Genomic DNA, 21,119 nt, shown 5'->3' with positions numbered 1-21,119 from the left:
TTATCTAAAGAGCAGCAGGTGACAAATGGTTGGACATGCCCAGGAAGAAGAACAGGGTTCAGAAGAAACTGGCTGGCAATAAGCTTTTTGAAGATTGGGTCGTCAGTAACTTGGAGGTAGGAGATGGCAATTAAGCCACCCATTCCCCAAATGAACATGATTAGCACAATTAACTGCCTCTGACGGTAATTAATTGCTTTGAACAATTGTTTCGGGGGGGGGGACGTGGAAAGATTCCTAACACCAGTGGCACATCTGCAAGTCAGCGCTTCGGTATCCTGAGGGCTACGGCCTGCCCTGTCAGAAGAAGGTGCTGGTGTCCTCGGCCCTCAAGGAATACAGCTAGTCCTTAACTTACAGCGGTTCGTTTAGTGACCATTCAGAGTGACAGCGGCGCTGGGGGGAAAAAAAAGTAGCTTAGGACCGTTTTTCACACGACGGTTGCCACATTCCCCCGTGGTCACACGATCAAAATTCAGACGCTCGGCAAGCGACTCGTATTACACGACGGTTGCAAGTGGTCCCCGGGGTCGTGCGGTCCCTTAAAAATTGCTTAACCGCCATGGTTAAGCGAGGTCCATCCAATGGGGCGAAATTCCCTTAACCGAAGTCTCGCTTGGGCTGTGGCCAAGGATGGCCTGTCCTTCCTCCTTTGCCGCTCGCTGTCCCCTCTTTTCCAATCTGGGACGCGAGAAAGGAGTGGGTTTTCTGCAAAGCCGGCGAGAGAGAGAGAAAGAGAGAGAGTTTCCAAAATTGGATTTATTGATTGCTATGCAATGTCCTTGAATCACAATAGATGGTAGGACCTAGCCTGACTTTGGTTGATTCTTCCCCAACCTGAGCAGGTTTGGCCCGCTTGATATTTGGAGGCAAGCCCACCAGAAAAAAACAAACAAAAAACACCCACCCAACTCAGAGCTGGAAAGGAAAGAACATCAACTTGGAAGAAAGCGACAATAAATGGCTTTCCTACGCCTGCCAAGAAAATGATGGAGAGATGTTTCCATAGTCGCTCCGGGTTGAGCCCAACTGGACAGGGTTTATCTTTTTTTTTCTTTTCAAAAAAATGTATGATCTAGGATCTATGGAGATTCTCTGTCCTCTAGGTCAGGGTTGTCCCAAAGGTGCTTTTTTCACGAGGCAACTTTCTTTGTTGTCCTTTGAAGACGTTTTGCTTCTCCTCCAAGAAGCTTCTTCAGCTCTGACTGGAGGGTGGGGAATGGAAGGATTTATATTCCTTGCAGACCACTGGTCATTTGCATCCTTTTAGAGAGTCGTTGAGGCCACTTGGACGTTTACCTATGTTTTGCTTCTCATCCAAGGAGCTTCTTCAGCTCTGACTGGAGGGTGGGGAATGGAAGGATTTATATTCCTTGCAGGCAGCTGGTCATTTGCATCCTTTTAGAGAGTCGTTGAGGCCACTTGGAGGTTTGTCCATGTCCTCAGGATCACCTGAGCGGTGAAAATGGGCGTGGAGCCATCTTGGGACTGCTGAATCTAAATCCTTCCATTCCCCACCCTCCAGTCAGAGCTGAAGAAGCTTCTTGGAGGAGAAGCGAAACGCCTTCAGAGAGAAACCAAGGAAGTCCATTTGCCTCTTGAAAAAGCACCTTTGGGACAACCGTGGCCTGGGTGACTGGGCATCTTTCTTTCATGCTTCTGTGAGGAAGATGCATTTAATCTGGAAAGTTAAAGTGGCATCTCTGTAGGCTTACTCAAGAGCTTCTCCGGTGCTGTTCCACAAGCGCCACTCCTTGAGAAGTGTATATTGGAGTGGGGATTTAGCGACAGCGAAAACAACAACAAAAGACTGAAGCTGAATGGAAAGGAGAGGTGATTACTTTGCTAATGTAATTAACGTGCCGGTTGACTATCCATTCTTTCAGCACATGGACTTCTGGGGTTTAATCCAATAACAGCCCAGGATTTAAATTTATTAGGTTATAATCAGTTGCCCAGAGCAACTGAAACCGGCTTTCACAGCAGGCAGGGAGGAAATGACAAACAAAACTCATGTGTGCATGCGTTGTTGTAAAGCCACACTGGTGGGGAAGTAATTAAACCAAGAGGCCGGCCAGGGGCCTAGGTTGATGGCATAACAAGAGCGGACAACATGGACAGGAAAAGCAGCTGCTTTGGGGTTTGATATTTGGGTGCTGTTGGCTTTGAAAGATATGCCAGGCTGTGACCCTGGCATCTTCAAAGTTTAGGGGACGGCAGGCTAAAGCAGGAATTGAGTCTTTTCGAGTTGAATGAAGGGACGCGGTGGCTCAGTGGGTTAGGACGCTGAGCTTGTCGATCAGAAGGTCGGCAGTTTGGCGGGTCGAATCCCGAGTGCCGCGTAACAGAGCGAGCGCCTGTTACTCATCCCAGCTTCTGCCAACCTAGCAGTTCGAAAGCACGTAAAAATGCAAGTAGAAAAATAGGGACCACTCCGGTGGGAAGGGAACAGTGTTCCGTGCGCCTTTGGCGTCTAGTCATGCCGGCCACATGACCACGGAGACGTTCTCGGACAAGCGTTGGCTCTTCGGCTTTGAAACGGAGATGAACACCGGCCCCTAGAGTTAGAAATGACTAGCAGGCATGTGCGGGGGAACCTTTACCTTTACTTTACTAGTTGAATGAAGAGAAGGGTTTGGAAAAATGAAGAAGAGAGACTTTGGATGAAGTGCAGAGAAGGGCAACTAAGAGGATGAAAGGCCAGGAGACGAAAACATACGAAGAACGGTTGCAGGATTTGGGTATGTCTAGTTTAATGAAGAGAAGGACGAGGGGGGACATGATAGCAGTCTCCCAGTATCTCAGGGGTTTCCCCAAAGGAGAGGGAGTCAAGCTATTCTCCAAAGCCCCTGAAGGCAGAACAAGGAGTAATGGATGGAAACTAACCAAGGAGAGAAGCAACCTAGAACTAAGGAGAAACTGCCTGACAGTGAGAACAATTAATCAGTGGAAGGGCTTCCCTCCAGAAGTTGTGGGTGCTCCATCACTGGAGGTTTTTAAGAAGAGATTGGACAGACATCTGTCTGGAATGGGATAGGGCTTCCTGCTTGAGCAGGGGGCTGGACTAGAAGACCTCCAAGGTCCCTTCCCACTCGGTGATTCTGTTACTCGGAGGACTGGGCTGAGCTGAGCTGAAGAGAAGCCTGCGGTGAATCGCTCTGGAAAACAAGAAAGCAAATAACTTGGCAGCAGTGTGCCTCACCTTGAAGCAGATCTTGGCTGCTTGTGCAAGATGAGGAGTCAAGCTGACTTGGCTGGCACGGCAGCCTTCGTAATTTCCTTGGATTGCTTTCCCTCACCTTGATCGCTTAGTCAGCGCTGCCAGAAGAGGGACGGCGGCGTGCCAATTCTCTTTGCTTTAGCCCTGGCTCAGTTGTGGAAGAAGAGCAGATCAACACTTCGGAGGAAGCCTTCCTTCCCGAGAGAAGGCAAGCTGGTGACCTTTGTCTATTTGGCCAGCTGGCCATGGGTTCCCCCTAGGGAGATTGTGGGGTGTGTGGGAGAGCATCTGGTGGTCCTCTTTCCAACTGTCCACGAATGCTAAGGAGAGAAGCAGCCATTTGTCGCCATTGTATCCATGTGTTTGCAGAAAGTCCACTGGTGTAGCTACAGAATACAGAGTAACAGAGTTGGAAGGGACCTTGGAGGTCTTCTAGTCCAACCCCCTGCTCAAGCAGGAAGCCCTATATGGCCAAACGGTTGTCCAATTCTTCTGAAATATCTTTAGCAATGGACCACCCATAACTTCTGAAGACAAGCCGTTCACTGATTAGTTGTTCTCACTCACAGGAAATTCCTCCCTCCCTCCCTCCCTCCCTCCCTCCTTCCTTCCTTCCTTCCTTGCTTCCTTCCTTCCTTCCTTCCTTCCTTCCTTCCTTCCTTCCTTCCTTCCTTCCTTCCTTCCTTCCTTCCTCCCTCCCTTCCTTCCTTCTTCCCCCCTCCCTCCCTCCCTCCCCTTCATCCACCCATCCACCCATTCATCTCAAAATTGCTTCCTACTCCTTTCCACCTATTCTACCTTTTTGATCCACCCCCCCACTGCCGAAGCATCTACGGGCATCGACAAGCCACGTTGCACAAACCATATTGGCTGAACGTGTGCCCGCCCGTAAGCTATGGCTCTCTTTCCCCTTCTTGGCTGTTTCCAAGGGTTACCGAAAGAGAGAAATCTCGCTGATCATCATAAGCTGGCGGTAGAGACAGTCACAAAGCAAATGTCAGGATAGCATACAGGGGAACGGAGATTCTGCAACCAATCAAGCAGACACCCGTCTCTTGATTCGGGGACTTCCTTTTTTTTTTCTCCTGGTGTTTTCTCTCCATTCTGCCACATTGTTTGAATTAGCCTCAGGTTCGGCTTCGGCTTTTCTGCTTGCTTGCAATGCTGGGAAACTGATGCTTCATGAAATTTCAGCTTTTGCTTGGCCCTTCCCGGTTATTAAAACAATTCTAATGGTGAAGATACCCTTAGAAACAGGAGAATTCGAATAGAATAGAATAGAATAGAATAGAATAGAATAGAATAGAATAGAATAGAATAGAATAGAATAGAATTAAAGAAAATAATAGATGAATAAAATAGAATAGAATAGAATATATGGAATGGAATGGAATGGAATGGAATAGAATAGAATTAAAGAAAATAATAGATGAATAAAATAGAATAGAATAGAATATATGGAATGGAATGGAATGGAATGGAATAGAATAGAATTAAAGAAAATAATAGATGAATAAAATAGAATAGAATAGAATATATGGAATGGAATGGAATGGAATGGAATAGAATAGAATAGAATAGAATAGAATAGAATAGAATAGAATAGAATAGAATAGAATGCAGAATGGAATGGAATGGAATAGAATAGAATAGAATAGAATAGAATCTGGAAGGGACCTCGGAGGTCTTCTAGTCCAGCCCCCTGCTCAAGCAGGAGAACCTATGCCATCTCAGACAAGTGACTGTCTAGCCTCTTCTTAAAAATCTCCAGTGATGAAGCACCCACAACTTCTGGAGGGAAGCTGTTCCACTGGTTGATTGTCCTCACTGTCAGGAAGTTTCTCCTTAATTCCAGGTTGCTTCTCTTCTTTAATCCGTTTCCACCCATTGTTCCTTGTCCTGCCCATCTGGTGCTTTGGAGAATAGCGTGACCCCCTCTTCTTCTTTGTGGCAGCCCCTCAAATACGGGAACGCTGCTATCAATGTCTCCCCTGCTTCTTCTTTTCTTGAGACCAGCCAAACTCAAGTCCGCCAGCCGCTCTTCGTATGCTTTAGTCTCCAAGCCTTGGATCATTTTAGTTGCTCTTCTTCGAAGTCTCAACGTGGTGACCAAAATTGGTTGTAGCATTTAATAAAGTTTTTGGAGATATAGTAAAGGTAAAGGTAAAGGTTCCCCCGCACATGCGTGCTAGTCGTTTCCGACTCTAGGGGCCGGTGCTCATCTCCGTTTCAAAGCCGAAGAGCCAGCGCTTGTCCGAGGACATCTCCGTGGTCATGTGGCCGGCATGACTAGACGCCAAAGGCGCATGGAACGCTGTTACCTTCCCACCGGAGTGGTCCCTATTTTTCTACTTGCATTTTTACGTGCTTTCGAACTGCTAGGTTGGCAGAAGCTGGGATGAGTAAACAGGCGCTCACTCTGCTACGCGGCACTCGGGATTCGACCCGCCAAACTGCCGACCTTCCGATCGACAAGCTCAGCGTCCTAACCCACTGAGCCACCGCGTCCCTTTTGGAGATATAGACCCGACTTAATCAAACATTCTAAAATTCTTAGATGGGAAGCCTTGCCATTTCTGATGTGGCTGAAGGAGAAACTTACTCAACATGCAGAGAATATGACTTCTAATATTCTTAATAAATTACCATTGTCAAATGTTGGTTTTTTTTTAAATAATGCTGTAAATTCTAATGGAAAGCCCTAGCTTTCTTCTCCTGGGCGTCGGAGGTAGCGCCAAATAAGCGTGAATTGCAAAAGAAATACACTTCTACTTAGGTGAAATGGCCGGTGGAACTCCTTGCTTCAAGAAATTGGACGGGCACGTGGTTGGTGTCTTGCTAATTTTTTGGCTGTTCCTCTTTTTACGGACGATGAAACCTGCTTGCTCTTGTTAATTAAAGCGTGTTTTTTTTGCAGACTTGTTTCTTCTTTCTTTTAAATGATTGAAGTTGTTGGTTGAAATGTTGGCTGGGGGGGGCTGTCGTATGAACTTGGATAAACTAAAGCGAAGTGAAGTTGAAGCGAAGTAAAATAATATAGCTTATTAGTGAGAAGTGTGCTGGCCTTGCCACTTTCTATTCTTTTTCTAACCTCAGGGAGATTATTTTCCCACCCCACCCCCCAAAATAGCATTATTCTTAGGATTTTTAATACTACGAACCCCATGATCCATATTCCGGTTAACGTTTTGGAGACTCCCACACCCTTTTTCATCCTGAGAATTTTTCTCAGCAATTCTAAAATGAGTTGGATGAACAGAGAGTTGGTGGTTAGGTTTATTTTTCTTTTCTTTTTTTAAGTCACCAAGAGCTTTAGCTGTTTTTTTTTTTAAAAAAAATCTGCAATGCAGTTTTTTAATCAAAGGTCAACTCTCCTTCAATTTTCCTGTCAATAGTTAAGGGGGGAAAAAAGAGTTATTCATCCTTTCTTTCTTCTGAGAAATTTTGATTTTAAAATTCCCAGTCTGGTGGCCCATCCCGTGATCACCAAGTGGCCTCCCTTCCAGCTAAGCTCTCTGAGATCAGCCAGATCGGCCTCTTGGGGAAAGACGAAAGCTCTTTTAAATCAAATTGTACTCCTGACAATTCAGACTTGGAAATCTTTTATTATTGCTGTCTTTCAACTCAGAGGTTGCAAATACCTTAAAATAAAAATTTAAAAAGCGGGCGTGGGGGGGAAGGTACCTTAGCATAAAAGGCCAAGGCCAAAGGTTCGCATTATACATTACTTTGGAAAAAAATATATAAAAATGGTTGGTCCTCAAACTGTCTTAATTGGCCAAAAACTGGCTATAAAATTCCATATTCTAGGAGAAATGCATCCAGAACCATATTTTTTTCCCTTCCCAGCTTTCACATGCATTTGGAAAATGGCCAAGAAAAGCTAAAATAGACATTTTTCTCTCTCCTCCCCCTCCCTTCTTTTTTCTTTCCTTTTTTGCACGAGAGCATTGCTAAGTATTTAGGGAAATGACCTTCTCTTTGAGAACAAGAGTTTCGCGAGTCGTCCTGATTTTTCTTTTTTTTTTTTTAGACAACCTTCACAATCCTGGAGAAGTTCAGGTTGGTCTCCTGGAGTGGCAAAGGAAGGTTTGCGTGGCATTCCGAAAGCCTTGCTCCTTATCCCCTTGCATAGCACACTTCGAGATGGCAAAGATCTTGCTTAGAACGTAGCCGTGATGGAGAGTAAAACAAAATTTTAAAAAAAATCAGCGCAGACAGATGGGAGAGAATTCATCCCTGACAGGAATGCATTGCCTTGAGCAAAGAGAGAGAGAGAGAGAGAAGATATTACATTTTACATTTAGGCAGGAAAAACCGAAGGTGGAGGAGGAGGAGGAGGAGGAGGAGGAGGAGGAGGAGGAGCTGTGGGATCCTCGGTGCTCTCTGAGCTGGGTGGTTTTCTTGCAGACATTTCATTACCCAACTAGGTAACATCATCAGTGCTAGAAGGGAGTGGAGTTTGCAAAGAGGAGGAGGAGGAGGAGGAGGAGGAGGAGGAGGAGGAGGAGGAGGAGGAGGAGGAGAACTGTGCTGTCTGAGCTAGGTGGTTTTCTTGCGGACGTTTCATTACCAAATTAGCTGATGATGGGAAGATGGGCAGCATGAAAATTTAATAAATACAATAAAACTAGGCAAAACCATCAATGCGCTGATGGTGTTACCTAGTTTGGTAATGGAACGTCTGCAAGTAAACCACCAAGCTCGGAGACCCCCCCCAAAGGACCCCACAACCTGGCTTTGTTGTCAGATAATTATTCTCTTATTTGTTTGTTTCAGATCTTTTTAATTATTGCCTTCTTTAAAACTGCTTTTAAGTTCCCTTGGAGTCTGGAAATATTAGGCAGATACAGATCTAAATCAAATAACTCCAAGAAAAACAACGAGAACGCTCCATCACAGTTTTAATGTCCCCGTTCAGATGTTTCCTTCTCCTCTCTGTAAATTCTATCCCAGCAACAATTCCCCCCCCCCCGCCCTTTGCATCCTTTCTCTTCCGATACTTGCAAACTATTACCTTGCCTCTCTTCTAAATCTCCAAAACGCTTTGCTCAGGACCGTCTTTCTGTGCTCCTGACGCCCATCATTTCATTGCAATCCAGGAAAGAATAAGGTCTGTTTCCAAGTGGGCCTGTCGGCTGTGACAAATTTGCCGTCCTTTTCTTATTCCCTTTGGCGAACAAAAACATCCAGCTAGGAGTGGAGTTTGCAAAGAGGAGGAGGAGGAGGAGGAGGAGGAGGAGGAGGAGGAGGAGGAGGAGGAGGAGAACTGTGCTGTCTGAGCTAGGTGGTTTTCTTGCGGACGTTTCATTACCAAATTAGCTGATGATGGGAAGATGGGCAGCATGAAAATTTAATAAATACAATAAAACTAGGCAAAACCATCAATGCGCTGATGGTGTTACCTAGTTTGGTAATGGAACGTCTGCAAGTAAACCACCAAGCTTTTCTTATTCCCTTTGGCGAACAAAAACATCCAGCTAGATGTGACAGGCTCTCCTCTTTGACTGCCAATGCGTCTTCCTCGCTGCCTTTTAAAAATAACATTTTAATATTTAAGAGCGGGGGCATCGCAATATAAAGGAGGGTTCCTATTTCACACCTCTCGACTTGTCACTTTGATCTACACCTTTGACAGCAGTTAATAAACAGAGTCCAAATACAGCTTGGACCGCTTTCATCAGCCCTTCCCTCCAGCAATTTACAACTTCTAATTTTATTCCCAAGCAACATCTTTTCCCCATTGCCGGATTGATGGCTTGTGAACCCTTTTGCCAACGATGGGAAATTCGGTTGATTCATTTTTTAAACTTGAAAGGATAAAGTCTCCTTTGAGTCAAATTCCACTTCTGCTGCCTTGATGGATGTGTCCACGTTGTGTTCTTGGCCACAACCGAGGGACATTTTGCCAGATTTGTTTTTGACGTTCCCGTATATTCGACTTTCCGAGATTTCCTGGTGGCGTCTCATTCAAAGCACAATGCTCTTTCGCTTCCGAGTTCAGACAAGGTTGTGGTTACCTGCCAAGACCATAAGCTTTCCTCCTTTTTTTAAAAAATAAAAAAATAAAAATTAGCTCGCTGGATAAATGTGTTTGAAGTTGAGCGTGAGGACCTGGCCTTTTGCTCTTGAGCTTGGTTGTTTTCTTGCAGACTTCATTACCCAACCATCTCGTGTGTGATGTTACTTTGCACGGATGGTGTTACCTAGTTGGGCCATGAAACGTCTGCAAGAAAACAGTTAAGCTCAAAGAGCACCAAGGACCCCTCATTTCAACCCTGAGCTACAAATATTCACCTTTATTGGTCTTTCATGCCCGACAATGTCACACACACACACACACACACACACACACACACGGCCATCTGAGAATTATTGGCTCAGATATGGGGAAGTTTGATGAGAAACCTCTGGACCATGGATGTTTTGGTTGCTGCCAGCCACTGTCAGTCACAAAAGACCAAGTCCACCCATGAAGGTCCAATTAAACCATTTTACTTCTAAACAGCCTATGGATAGTAAATCTTCTCAGCTAACGGCTGGCAGATGCTTGGGGTTAGATAAGGATCCAGGGAATTTCAAAAAAGGCTGGACTTAATTCACTTGTGGCCACGCAGGGATTCTAAGCTGATTCCCCTTTTGACTCCACCCCCAGTTTCTGCCCTTCCTTCTCCCACAGCCCTGTCCTGTTTTACAAACGAGCAGTTAAGGTTGATGACTACAGGGAACATGTCCTGGTGCAAGTGTGAGATGAGTTTTCCTAGAGCAAATGGCGGTTACTGCTTCAAATTACTTCCCCCAACCTGCCTGTGTCACTTCTGGACTGGATATGAGTTGGAGACAAGATCCTTGGGATGTGAGCAAAAAAGGGCTTGTGGGCCCTTTTTGCATCATGGATAGATGCAAGAAATTTAGTCCCAAAAGATGATACTCTAATTGTCATGTGCAAGAGAATCAGGACCACACTTTAAGTTCCAGTTAAGCTGATTTATTGCTCATGGCTATACAGAGGAATCTAGCCACCTAATAGTCAGCACTAAATTGGTGCTACCTAAGAACCAATAGAATTCACTTAGTCCGTTTGTGGCAACGTAATGACTCTAGGCTGATTACTTCCTTGACTCCACCAGCAAGCTCGGCCTCTCCTTCTGCTACACTAATGCTATTTTCCCCCCTCTCTTTCTCTTGGTAGGATTCTGGCTACAGCTGGGACCCAGTTTGACCTTCGAACACTGAGAGCCGTCCGTGTGCTGAGACCCCTGAAACTTGTCTCAGGAATCCCAAGTAAGTGGAAGAACGTTCCGGGGTGGTATAAGTTAGATTCCAACTCTCATGATACTTTGCACCCTCCTCTCTTTCTAATGGACAGGACTTGCTTGGCTCAAGAAAGGCGGGTCTGCATCGCCTGCCTAAGATTATTGAAACCCGCCCCCCCCCCCCCGGTCTACCTCAGTTTAACTGAACTGACATGTCGTGAGATTTGACTGGTGCTTCCACTGGCTGATGTCTCTTTTGGAGATAGCCCAAGAAAAGTGAAGACAAACTAAAATTAAGTAGGGTACATGAGGACAATTAGGACCAGGTGCTTCAATTTTGTAGAACTTTGGGGGTCATTCCTTTCTTTTTCAGCTGTTGCCTTGGTGGCTTTTCCTACAACAGCCACAGTTAAGGAATGCCCCTCACCATCCTATTTGAATCAGTCTTGTTCCCTTGCTAACTCATGTCCAACTCTTCGTCACCCCATGGACCACAGCACTCCAGGCTCCCTCTATCCTCCCCTTTCTCCTGGAGTTTGCCTAAATTCATGTTCACTGCATCAATAACCCTATCTAACCATCTCATCCTCTGCCGTCCCCTTCTCCTTTGGCTTTCCTTCTTGGAGGGTCTTGGGGGGGTCTTCTCCAAAGAGTTCTCTCTTCTCCTTTGGTGGCCAAGCTATTCGCAACATTTCAATCACTCAGAAGTCACTACATTGTCATCGACCTGTCAGCTTCCCTAAAGTTTTGTGAGATTCTAGGAACAGCTGCCAAGAAATGGCTGGAATATTCCTTGAGGGGTGGGGCGGATAAAACCGGTCAGTCCTAGAGGAGATCAACCCTGACTGCTCTTTAGAAGGCCAGATCCTGAAGCTGAAACTCAAATACTTTGGCCACCTAATGAGAAGGAAGGACTCACTGGAGAAGAGCCTCATGCTGGGAAAGGTCGAGGGCAAGAGAAGAAGGGGACGACAGAGAAGGAGGTGGCTGGATGGAGTCACCGAAGCAGTAGGCGTGAGCTTAAATGGACTCCAGAAGATGGTAGAGGACAGGAAGGCCTGGAGGAACGTTGTCTATAGGGTCGCGATGGGTCGGACACGACTTCACAGCTAACAACAACAACAACAACCCTTCTTTGTGAAGGTTCAGCCTGGGCAAAGCCAAGTCAAAGTCTGCATCTGAACCCCCAAACTGGTGGGAACGCCCAGAAAGCTAGGCTAGAAGTTAGCAACATTTGAGGTACGTCTTTATCCCTCCTGAGATATTTTCCGTTGAGTCCCCTCCCTTTGCTAAGACCCTCCACGGACTGATTCTTTTTTCCCCCTTTTCTTTTCTTCTTCCCTTGCCCAGGTTTACAAGTTGTCCTCAAATCCATCATGAAGGCAATGGTACCCCTTCTACAAATCGGCCTCCTCCTCTTCTTTGCCATCGTGATGTTTGCCATTATCGGTCTGGAATTCTACATGGGCAAATTTCACAAAGCTTGCTTTTCAAACGAAACAGGTGGGTGACGGGAAGACCAGCCTTAACGAGATAAACTTCCAAGTGGGGAGCGAAGAACAGAGTAGCAACAGAGCTGGAAGGGACCTTGGAGGTCTTCCAGTCCAACCCCCTGCTCAAAGCAGGAAACCCTACGCCATTTCAGACAAAAAGGGTGGCCCAGTCTCTCCTTTTAGAAAGCTGAACTTCATCTGAAGCCTTTCTGGTGACATTTTTTGCTTTCCCTGCAGGCGAGAGACTGGGAGACTTCCCGTGTGGTGAAGACTGGCCCGCTAGGCACTGTGAAGAAGGCACGTGCAAAAAATACTGGGAGGGCCCCAACTTTGGCATCACCAACTTCGACAACATCTTGTTTGCGGTGCTCACCGTCTTCCAGTGCATCACCATGGAAGGATGGACCGACATCCTGTACAATGTAAGTTCTGCTGGCCTGAGAGAAGCAAAGGTTGGTCTGAGCATGTCGATCAGAAGGTCAGCAGTTTGGCGGGTCGAATCCCGAGTGCCGCGTAATAGAGTGAGCGCCTGTTACTCGTCCCAGCTTCTGCCAACCTAGCAGTTCGAAAGCACGTAAAAAACGCAAGTAGAAAAATAGGGACCACTACGGTGGGAAGGGAACAGCATTCCGTGCGCCTTTGGCGTCTAGTCACACCGGCCACATGACCACGGAGACGTCCTCGGAGATGAGCACCGGCCCCTAGAGTCGGAAACGACTAGCACGGGTGTGCGGGGGAACCTTTACCTTTACTATGTATGTATGTATGTGTATATGTATATGTATATGTATATGTATATGTATATGTATATGTATATGTATATGTATATGTATATGTATATGTATATGTATATGTATATGTATATGTATATGTATATGTATATGTATATGTATATGTATATGTATATGTATATGTATATGTATATGTATATGTATATGTATATGTATTTCCCCACCTGCAAGAGAAGAGCCTTGTGCCCAAAGGACTTGCTCTAAGTTCTAGAACTGAAAGGAGACGACACATTTTTTCCCCAGATCAAAATCCACCCCCTTCCGAATCGCTCCCAGGCTTTCTCCATTTCAGATATATAATTTATGGTGGGGGGGGGGAGAGAGAGAGAGCTCAATTGAGCTACTGCTGCTGCTATGGTTACATAATTAGGAGTCAAATATCCTTTTCAGATTTACTGGAAAAACACTCACAGAGTTACTTATCGGATCCAGAAACAGCCGTGTACTATATGATCTGGGAGCGGTGGTGGTGGTGGTGGTGGGGAGAAACGGGGGTCTTCGAGTGCATTTGTTACCTTCCTTCTACTTTATTGCAGTCATTAACCAGGCCAAAGACGTTCATTTTTTTTTCCTCCAAGGGGAGAAGTTTGCCTTAGAAGCCACTTTGCCAGTGGGCTCAATTAAATAGCAATAAAGGAGGGAGTGGGCTGGGCTGGGCTGGGCTGGGCTGGGGGGGTGGGTGGGCTGTGTGGATATGAAGTTTTCTTTTTTCGTATTTTTTTTTTGCTTGAGCGTGCAAATCTTTGCTCCTTTTTTATGGTTGTTTACAGCTTCATTTACGAGGGGTTGTTTTGTTTTGTTTTTCTCTTTTTCTTTTCTTGTTCTTCCTCTCCCCCCCCCTTTTTTTTTTGTTGTCAAAGCAAGCTTTTTTTATTCTTCTCTGTCTGGGAAGAGTCTTTGTGCAAAGGGCAGACGGGTTAATGCATCGAGAAGGGTTTGAGGAGAAGAAGAAGCTGTAAACACACACACACACACACGCACACACACGCGCACGCGCGCGCACACACACACACACATACACACACACACAAACCATTTTGCTTTGTCAAAAACACAAAACAAGGCCAAGGCGGGAGCGTTCAGAAAGGTTTCTGGGTTTGTAAGCCAAAGGGCGGGGCAGGGTCCGAGAAACGCCCCACGAAATGATTAGGCATTGTGCTGGGGCGGGGCGGGGGGGGGGATCTCGAAGCACAGATAGCCTAAGACCCTGGCTGCAATGCTCCAATAGCTTTCAGCTATTAGGAAATTAGAGGTTTAAATACTGATAGGAGAGAATCTTTGTAGCTCAGGGTTGAACTGTGGGGTCCTCGGTGCTCTCTGAGCTGGGTAGTTTTCTTGCAGACGTTTCGTGACCCAACTAGGTAACATCATCAGTGCTAGAAGGGAGTGGGGTTTGGAGGAGGAGGAGGATTGTGGGGTCCTCGGTGCTCTCTGAGCTTGGTTGCTTTCTTGCAGATATTTCATGACCCAACTAGGTAACATCAGCAGTGCTAGAAGGGAGTGGGGTTTGTGGAGAGGAGGAGGAGGAGGAGGACTGTGGGGTCCTCGGTGCTCTCTGAGCTAGGTGGTTTTCTTGCAGACGTTTCGTGACCCAACTAGGTAACATCATCAGTGCTAGAAGAGAGTGGGGTTTGTTGACAGCAGCAGGAGGAGGAGGAGGAGGAGGAGGAGGAGGAGGAGGAGGAGGAGGAGGAGGAGGACGACGACGACTGTGGGGTCCTTGGTGCTCTCTGAGCTTGGTGGTTTTCTTGCAGACGTTTCATGACCCCCCCCCAAATGTTACCTAGTTGGGTCATGAAACATCTGCAAGAAAGCCACCAAGTTCACAGAAGCACCAAGGATCCCACAGTTCAATCCTGAGCTACAAATATTCTTTTCTATTAACTTTAAAGGGTTTTTAGGGCGTTTTTTTTTTTGCATTCTTGGCAAAACCCATCTTCTCTCCCCACCTCAGAAGGGGGGGAAGATTTTTTTTAAAAAGATATACGTATGGTTCAAGGCTACATCCTAAACCAATTCAGAGGGTAGAAGAACAAGGGGGATTGATAAAAAGTAATGAGCTGAATGCCATTATCCATTCCTTCTGAAACTCATCCCAGAGCCCCACGGCATTAGAAATTAATCTGAAGCTTTTCTGCTAACTGCAGGTAAAGAGGCAAGACCTATCTTATTTAGGAAGATAAATAAAGAATGACTATTAGTAGCCTTAAGGAAAGAAGGAGGTGAGCAAAACTCCTGACTAAACAAAAGGCAGGACTTTCTGCTGCCTAAGCATCCGAATCGGCCTGATTTAGAAGGAAACTGTTCTTTCAAGAATGAAAAGAGAGACAAATGAGGTTTCGGAATCCTTAGGGGAATGAACGAATCGGAAAATGTGATCTGTGCCCAACTCTGTTATTCTCTCATTCTCACAGTTGGGAATTTTTTCCTTGGTTCCACATAGTACACTGTTTGCTGTTCAGGTATTTAGCATTGTGGTCTTAGTTTTACTATCTGCGGTGGGATAAATCGTACGTTGGGGGAAAGGATGAGTTTGGAAAACGGAAGTCTCAACGTCCAGCTTGAGCATCCAAATGAAACTCCAGGTTGATTCCGTCTCTGAAAATCTTACTGTTTAATTAGTACACTGCATGGTAACGTCGAAGCAAAACTCACTGTGAGGTTCCCAAACCCCAATTCATAGAATTAAACAATAAATTTTTCCATCCAAACCCACAACATCTTCCGTAGTCCATATAAACAAGTTCCCTTTGTTATGGGAACCATCTGCTTCAAATCCACACCTGTTCTGATGCCCTTGAAAAGGTTTCAGGCTTTCAGTCTTCAGGGGAATCATAGAAGCTTCATTTCTCCTTCTAACCCACTTGAAAGCAATGCTTCCTCCCCCTCCATTACTCTAATGGCAAGTTGAAATGAAGAGGGACATTAGCTGCCCAAGTTTCATCCTTGACAGGAAGTTATAATCCTTCAAGAAAAGCGCTGCTCCTAATGACACCTTGTCGTAGCAGAGGTTGGGGATAAGCACCCGGGTGCCTCACCACCTTCTCCACAAGGAAAAGTTCTCCAAGATGGAGGAACTTCTGATGGAGGAACGCATATACCAGTTGCACTAGCAGGAACGTTGACGAGAAGAGACAGGGTACTTGAGGACTTACCCGGAACTTCCACAAGACTGATGAAGTTCTCAGCTCTTCATGTTCCTGAAGTTGTTTATCCCTGCTCTACGAACAAATCCCCCAGCCCTAAGTCAACATAGTTGCCACAAGGGCATATCACATCAAACCGAATCCCTGGAATCAGGAGCTTGGAAGAATGTTCATCTTGGCTCGGGCAGTTTCTTCTCCACCTGCCTGAGAAAAGGGAGCGTTCAAGATGATGGGATGTGAGACAATGTTGCCCAGCTGCACAGGGACTTGGCCAAGGAACGCCGCTCCTGATTGCATCGAGAATGGATGCTGGAGTGGAACCAATTCCCAGAGCCAGCCGAGCAATTGCTAGTTGGCTTTGAGGTAGCCGAACTAATTGTATGCTCTTTTCAAATGCTCTCTGTGTTGAAACAAAATGCAACTTTAAATGGCCATCCGCTCAACTTTTATCCCAGGATAGCTATGCTCAAAACGTGGCTGGCTCCAGGCTTGGCAATTTGGCTTGCAAACATTTCATCACCGTTCCGAGGAGACGTCGTCAGTGCGCTTTGACTGACGACGTGCCCTTGAACGGTGACGAAACATCGCTCAAAGCAACCGCCCAAACTACCAGCCCAAGCTACTAACATTAAAACACGTGTCGGCTTCTGACGTCTTCTCCAAGGCCATCTCTGTGGCTTCTCTAACCATGGCTGCATTTGCTCCCTGGAACATATGGTCAACCAGCTCAAGCATTTGAGACCCATCTCAAACCAGGCCTTCTTGATGGAACCAATGCATAGAGTCTTGGAACATCACCTGTCTCAACCTGATGACAAGGTCCAAATTCGGACCTCCTCGGTGTTCAAGGGAGCAAAAATTGAGACGGGAAGGAAGGGAAACCTTTCACAGAACTGAGGGGGGTCGTTCCAAGTTCCCCGGATAAGCGCATCGGAGGTCCCATCTGTTCCACGTAAGCAGCAGTAGACAGATTTGCTAATAGCCCTGTCAGAAGCGATCAACTGGTCACCCCCTCTAATAAAGGGAGACAAGCTCTATAAATTTCCAGACAAACATGAGTGTTAAATCAGGGCCAAGAAGCCCCTTTGCTATAAATAACCAATTAGGGCGCAAGGTTGACAGGCCTTGTCCCAAATTCATTCTGCTAACGAGATTTAAGTGTCACCAACTTGGCAGGTAGAAGGAGGCGGTGGGGGGGGGAAAGACGACAGAGGAATACCGCTCCCCAAAATAGCCTTGGTGAAGTGTAGCCCCTTTCCACATGGGAGGTAGATCTCCCCCCCACACCCCACCCCACCCCACACCCCAAAATTAGGCCAGACAGTATTATGTCAAGATGAAGACTGCTCCTAGTCAAGTTCTGATCTTAGTGGCTACATGGATGTCAAGGTGCTCTTCCCTTGGCAGCGGTCCCGAAATAGTTTGCATTGCCATCTTTCTTGCAGCTTCTTGTTACAATAGAATAACAGAGTTGGGAGGGACCCTGGAGGTCTTCTAGACCTCAAGCAGGAGACCCTCTTATCATTTCAGGCAAATGGACATCCAGTCTCTTCTTACAAGACCTCCAGTGATGGAGCACCCACAACTTCTGGAGACAACTTCCATTCCACTGATCAATTGTCCCCACTGTCAGGAAATTTCTCCTTAGTTCTAAGGTTGCTTCTCTCCTTGATTAGCTTCCATCCATTGCTTCTTGTCCTGCCTTCCGGTGTTTTGGAGAATAGGTTGACCCTCTCTTCTTTGTGGCAACCCCTGAGATATTGGAAGACTGCTGTCCTGTCACCCCCTCGTCCTTCTCTTCATTAAACTAGCCATACCCAAACGTTCTTCATACGTTTCAGCCTCCAGTCCCCTAATCATTTTTGTTGCTCTTCACGGCACTCTTTCCAGAGTCTCAACGTCTTTTTTCTTTTTTTCTTTTGGATGTTGTGGCGACCAAAACTGGATGCAATTAAACTGGGTGCAATTCTTTAAACTTGTTAAACTTCCCAACGGCCCTGGAATGCTTGGTTGGCTTTTCATTCAAGGGTGAGTCCTATCTGAGGTTTGCCGATCATGGAAACTTGATCAGAAATGCAGAAACAAACGGGCCGGAAGACCAGAAGCCCCCAGCGGGAGCTGGTTGTAAACTTCTCAGGAGACTTCTGAAGCTTGATGACACGACTGTCATTGCTAGCTGCTGGAGACCGCTGGACTTCTTTCTTTCTTTCTTTCTTTCTTTCTTTCTTTCTTTCTTTCTTTCTTTCTTTCTTTCTTTCTTTCTCCTTCCTTCCTTCCTTCCTTCCTTCCTTCCTTCCTTCCTTCCTTCCTTTCTGTCTTTCTTTCTTTCTTTCTTTCTTTCTTTCTTTCTTTCTTTCTTTCTTTCTTTCTTTCTTTCTTTCTTTCTTTCTTTCTTTCTTTCTTTCTTTCTTTCTTTCTTTCTTTCTTTCTTTCTTTCTTATCTCCCGGAGAATACTGTCTCTCCTTTCTGCCCGGCGAGGCAGGTCTGTCTGTCGTATTTCCCCCCCACACACCACCACCACCCTGCATAGGAGGAAAGAAAAAAGCCTCGAAAGCTTAAAAAAAAACCCCGCAAGCTTTAAGGCGCTGATAAATCGATCAAAGCCCCGGCACTAACAGCCCTGCGATAAAAAATTCATTCATCCCCGGCACTCGGGCAGACCCACCGTCCTGCTTTATTCATGAGCCTTGTCTCCCTGCCACTGTTAAACCTTTAATTCACCATTGAGAATTACAGGCCCCGGCTCTGAGAAATATTTCCTTTCTCTTTCTCGCTGGCTTCCCACTGCCTTTTAAAAACAAGGAAAAGAGGTGGGGGAGGGGGAGGAAAAAGTGGGAGACAAATAATGTATTAATTAGGAAACAGAGGAATGGCTTGACTTGCAGGGAAATGGCTTCCGAGGCTCATTGAAAGCTTGACGCAGAGCTGCGAAGGCTGGGAGATCTCCGTTTAGGGGTTTTAAGGGAACTGTTTTGTACGAGGAAAGATCCCGATTCATCCATTAGTCTTTTTTTTTTTTTTTAGGGAGGTGGGATTGGAGGGAAAAAAAAATACCTGGACAGGGCATGCTTCCAATTCAGGTACTGAGGAAGAGAGTTATCACGTCACCTCCAATCCTTCTCTTCGATAGGCTAAACCAGGGCCAGGCCACCTTGGCTCTTTTATGACTCGTGGACTTCAACTCCCAGAGTTCCTGAGCGCTGGCTCGGGAATTCTGGGAGTTGAAGTCCACGAGTCATAAAAGAGCCAAGGTGGCCTGCCTCTAGGCCAGGGGTAGGCAACCTTGGCTCTTTTATGACTCGTGGACTTCAATTCCCAGAATTCCTTAGCTAGCATGGCTGGTTCAGGAATTCTGGGAGTTGAAGTCCACGAGTCATAAAAGAACCAAGGTTGCCTACCCCTGCCCTAGGCTAAACATATCTCCCTCCCTATTTCCCTCAACCATTCATGATACAATCTAGCCTCCGAAAGCGACGCCACCTTTGTTGCTCTTTTCTGCACACATTCCAGGGTCTTGACGTCATTTTTGTACCGTGGTGACCAGAACTGTACGAGGTGTTCCAAGAGTGGCCTCACTAGGTGCAGTATAGAGCCGTTCTATCACTTCTCGTGATCTTGAGACCATCCCTCTATTGATGCAGCCAAGGACTGGGTTGCCTTTTGGGGGCAGCTGCAGCACACTGCTGGGTCACGCTTAAGGGATGGTCCACCAGGATCCCCAGATCCTTCTCCCAGGTGGAGTCACCTCCAATTGTCTACCTGAATTGTATAGATTGCTGATTCAGGAGAGCTTCCCCGTTCACCAGCATGACACGAATGCTGCAGTGGAACTAGATATGTTGGCTGTGAATCTTCAATGGGCCAGGAATGGATGCTTTCTGGCCTTCAGAGAACCCCCAGAGAGCTTCACGGGAAATAGAATTGAAGGTCCATCATGAATAAGCCAAGCCGAGAAGACACTTGGATTCTGTCCTCTGAGAAGGACGCTGCCAAAATAGAGATGTTGCCAGAAACGGCTCACTCATCAAAACACCATTATTAAAATTGAAAGCTAGGGAGGAGCAGGGAGAGACAGCCCTAATAATTGCCTAATTTGGGAATGCAGATGACAAGGCGGTGCACATCACAATGAAAACTCTTTGTGTGTTGGCTCCCCGCGGGACCAAAAGGGGGAAAATCTGTTCTCAAGAGGAACAGTTACAGAAGGAACAAGTGGTCAAACTCTTAACAATGATTGGGTCAGGGTGAGGACTCTGCAGCTGTTGGTCTTCTGTTCCAAAAATGGCATGTTTTTTTTTTTTGCAGCTTGTGGTGGTGGCGGGGGGGGGGGGCTTGAGGATGGGCTATCCAAGCAGAGAATGGTTGAGGGGTTGAGATTTGCAGCTAATTTGAAAGGGCAATACTGTGGGGTCCTTGGTGCTCTTTGAGCTTGGTGGTTTTCTTGCAGATGTTTCATGATCCGATTAGGTGACCTCGTCAATGCTAGGAGGGAGTGGGGTTTGTAAAGTGGAGGAGGAGGAGGAGGAGGAGGACTGTGGGGTCCTTGGTGCTCTCTGAGCTTGGTGGTTTCCTTGCAGAAGTCTCATGACCCAACTAGGAAACATCATCAGTGCTTAGAAGGGAGTTGGATTTGCAGGGAGGAGGAGGAGGAGGAGGAGGAGGGGGAGGAGGAGGAGGGGGAGGGGGAGGAGGAAGAGGAAGAGGAGGACTGTGGGGTCCTTGGTGCTCTCTGAGCTTGGTGGTTTTCTTGCAGATGTTTCTGCAACGTAACATCATCAGTGCTAGAAGGAGTGCGACTCTAGCATTCCCTTCTAGCACTGATGATGTTACCTAATTTGGCTACGAAACATCTGCAAGAAAACCACCAAGCTCAGAGAGCACCAAGGACCCCACCGTTCAACACACACACACCCCGCCTCCCAGCTACAAATATTCTCTTCTAAAGGTCAACCCGTTCGACAACAGACACCCAGCGGCAGGGGAATTGCTGGCGAAGGAGAAACCCTGCACAGACGTTGTTGGACTTGTGAACTTCTAGAGAATTTTGGCAGAAGCTTAAAGAGCCGCTCCCTGCCGCCCTCTGTGCGGTGGCACCTTCCAGTTTGGCAATTCTCCTCCTCCCTTTCTGGAAACCATTGATAGATTTTATTTATAGTATTGTACCGATGCGATACTATGCAGCGCAACAAGCCGGCGAACGTGGCTGGCCTTA

The 21,119-nt window shown here is 46.5% G+C and overlaps 1 protein-coding gene across 1 annotated transcript in view; it reads left to right on the top strand.

Annotated features, from left to right (window-relative positions):
• The window catches only part of CACNA1B (calcium voltage-gated channel subunit alpha1 B), a gene marked incomplete at its 5' end in the record, with an annotated part of 132,988 nt that overhangs the window by 25,768 nt on the left and 86,101 nt on the right, over positions 1-21,119 (top strand). The window contains 3 exon segments of the mRNA XM_081339488.1: positions 10,413-10,504; positions 11,827-11,979; positions 12,207-12,391. Coding sequence (XP_081195614.1) covers positions 10,413-10,504; positions 11,827-11,979; positions 12,207-12,391 — 430 coding nt within the window.

Source organism: Vipera berus (genome assembly GCF_964194415.1).
Source record: "Vipera berus genome assembly, chromosome: 15".
Lineage (NCBI taxonomy): Eukaryota > Metazoa > Chordata > Lepidosauria > Squamata > Viperidae > Vipera > Vipera berus.
Note: the sequence above shows the minus strand (reverse complement) of the source record. Positions and strands in the feature narration are given on the sequence as shown.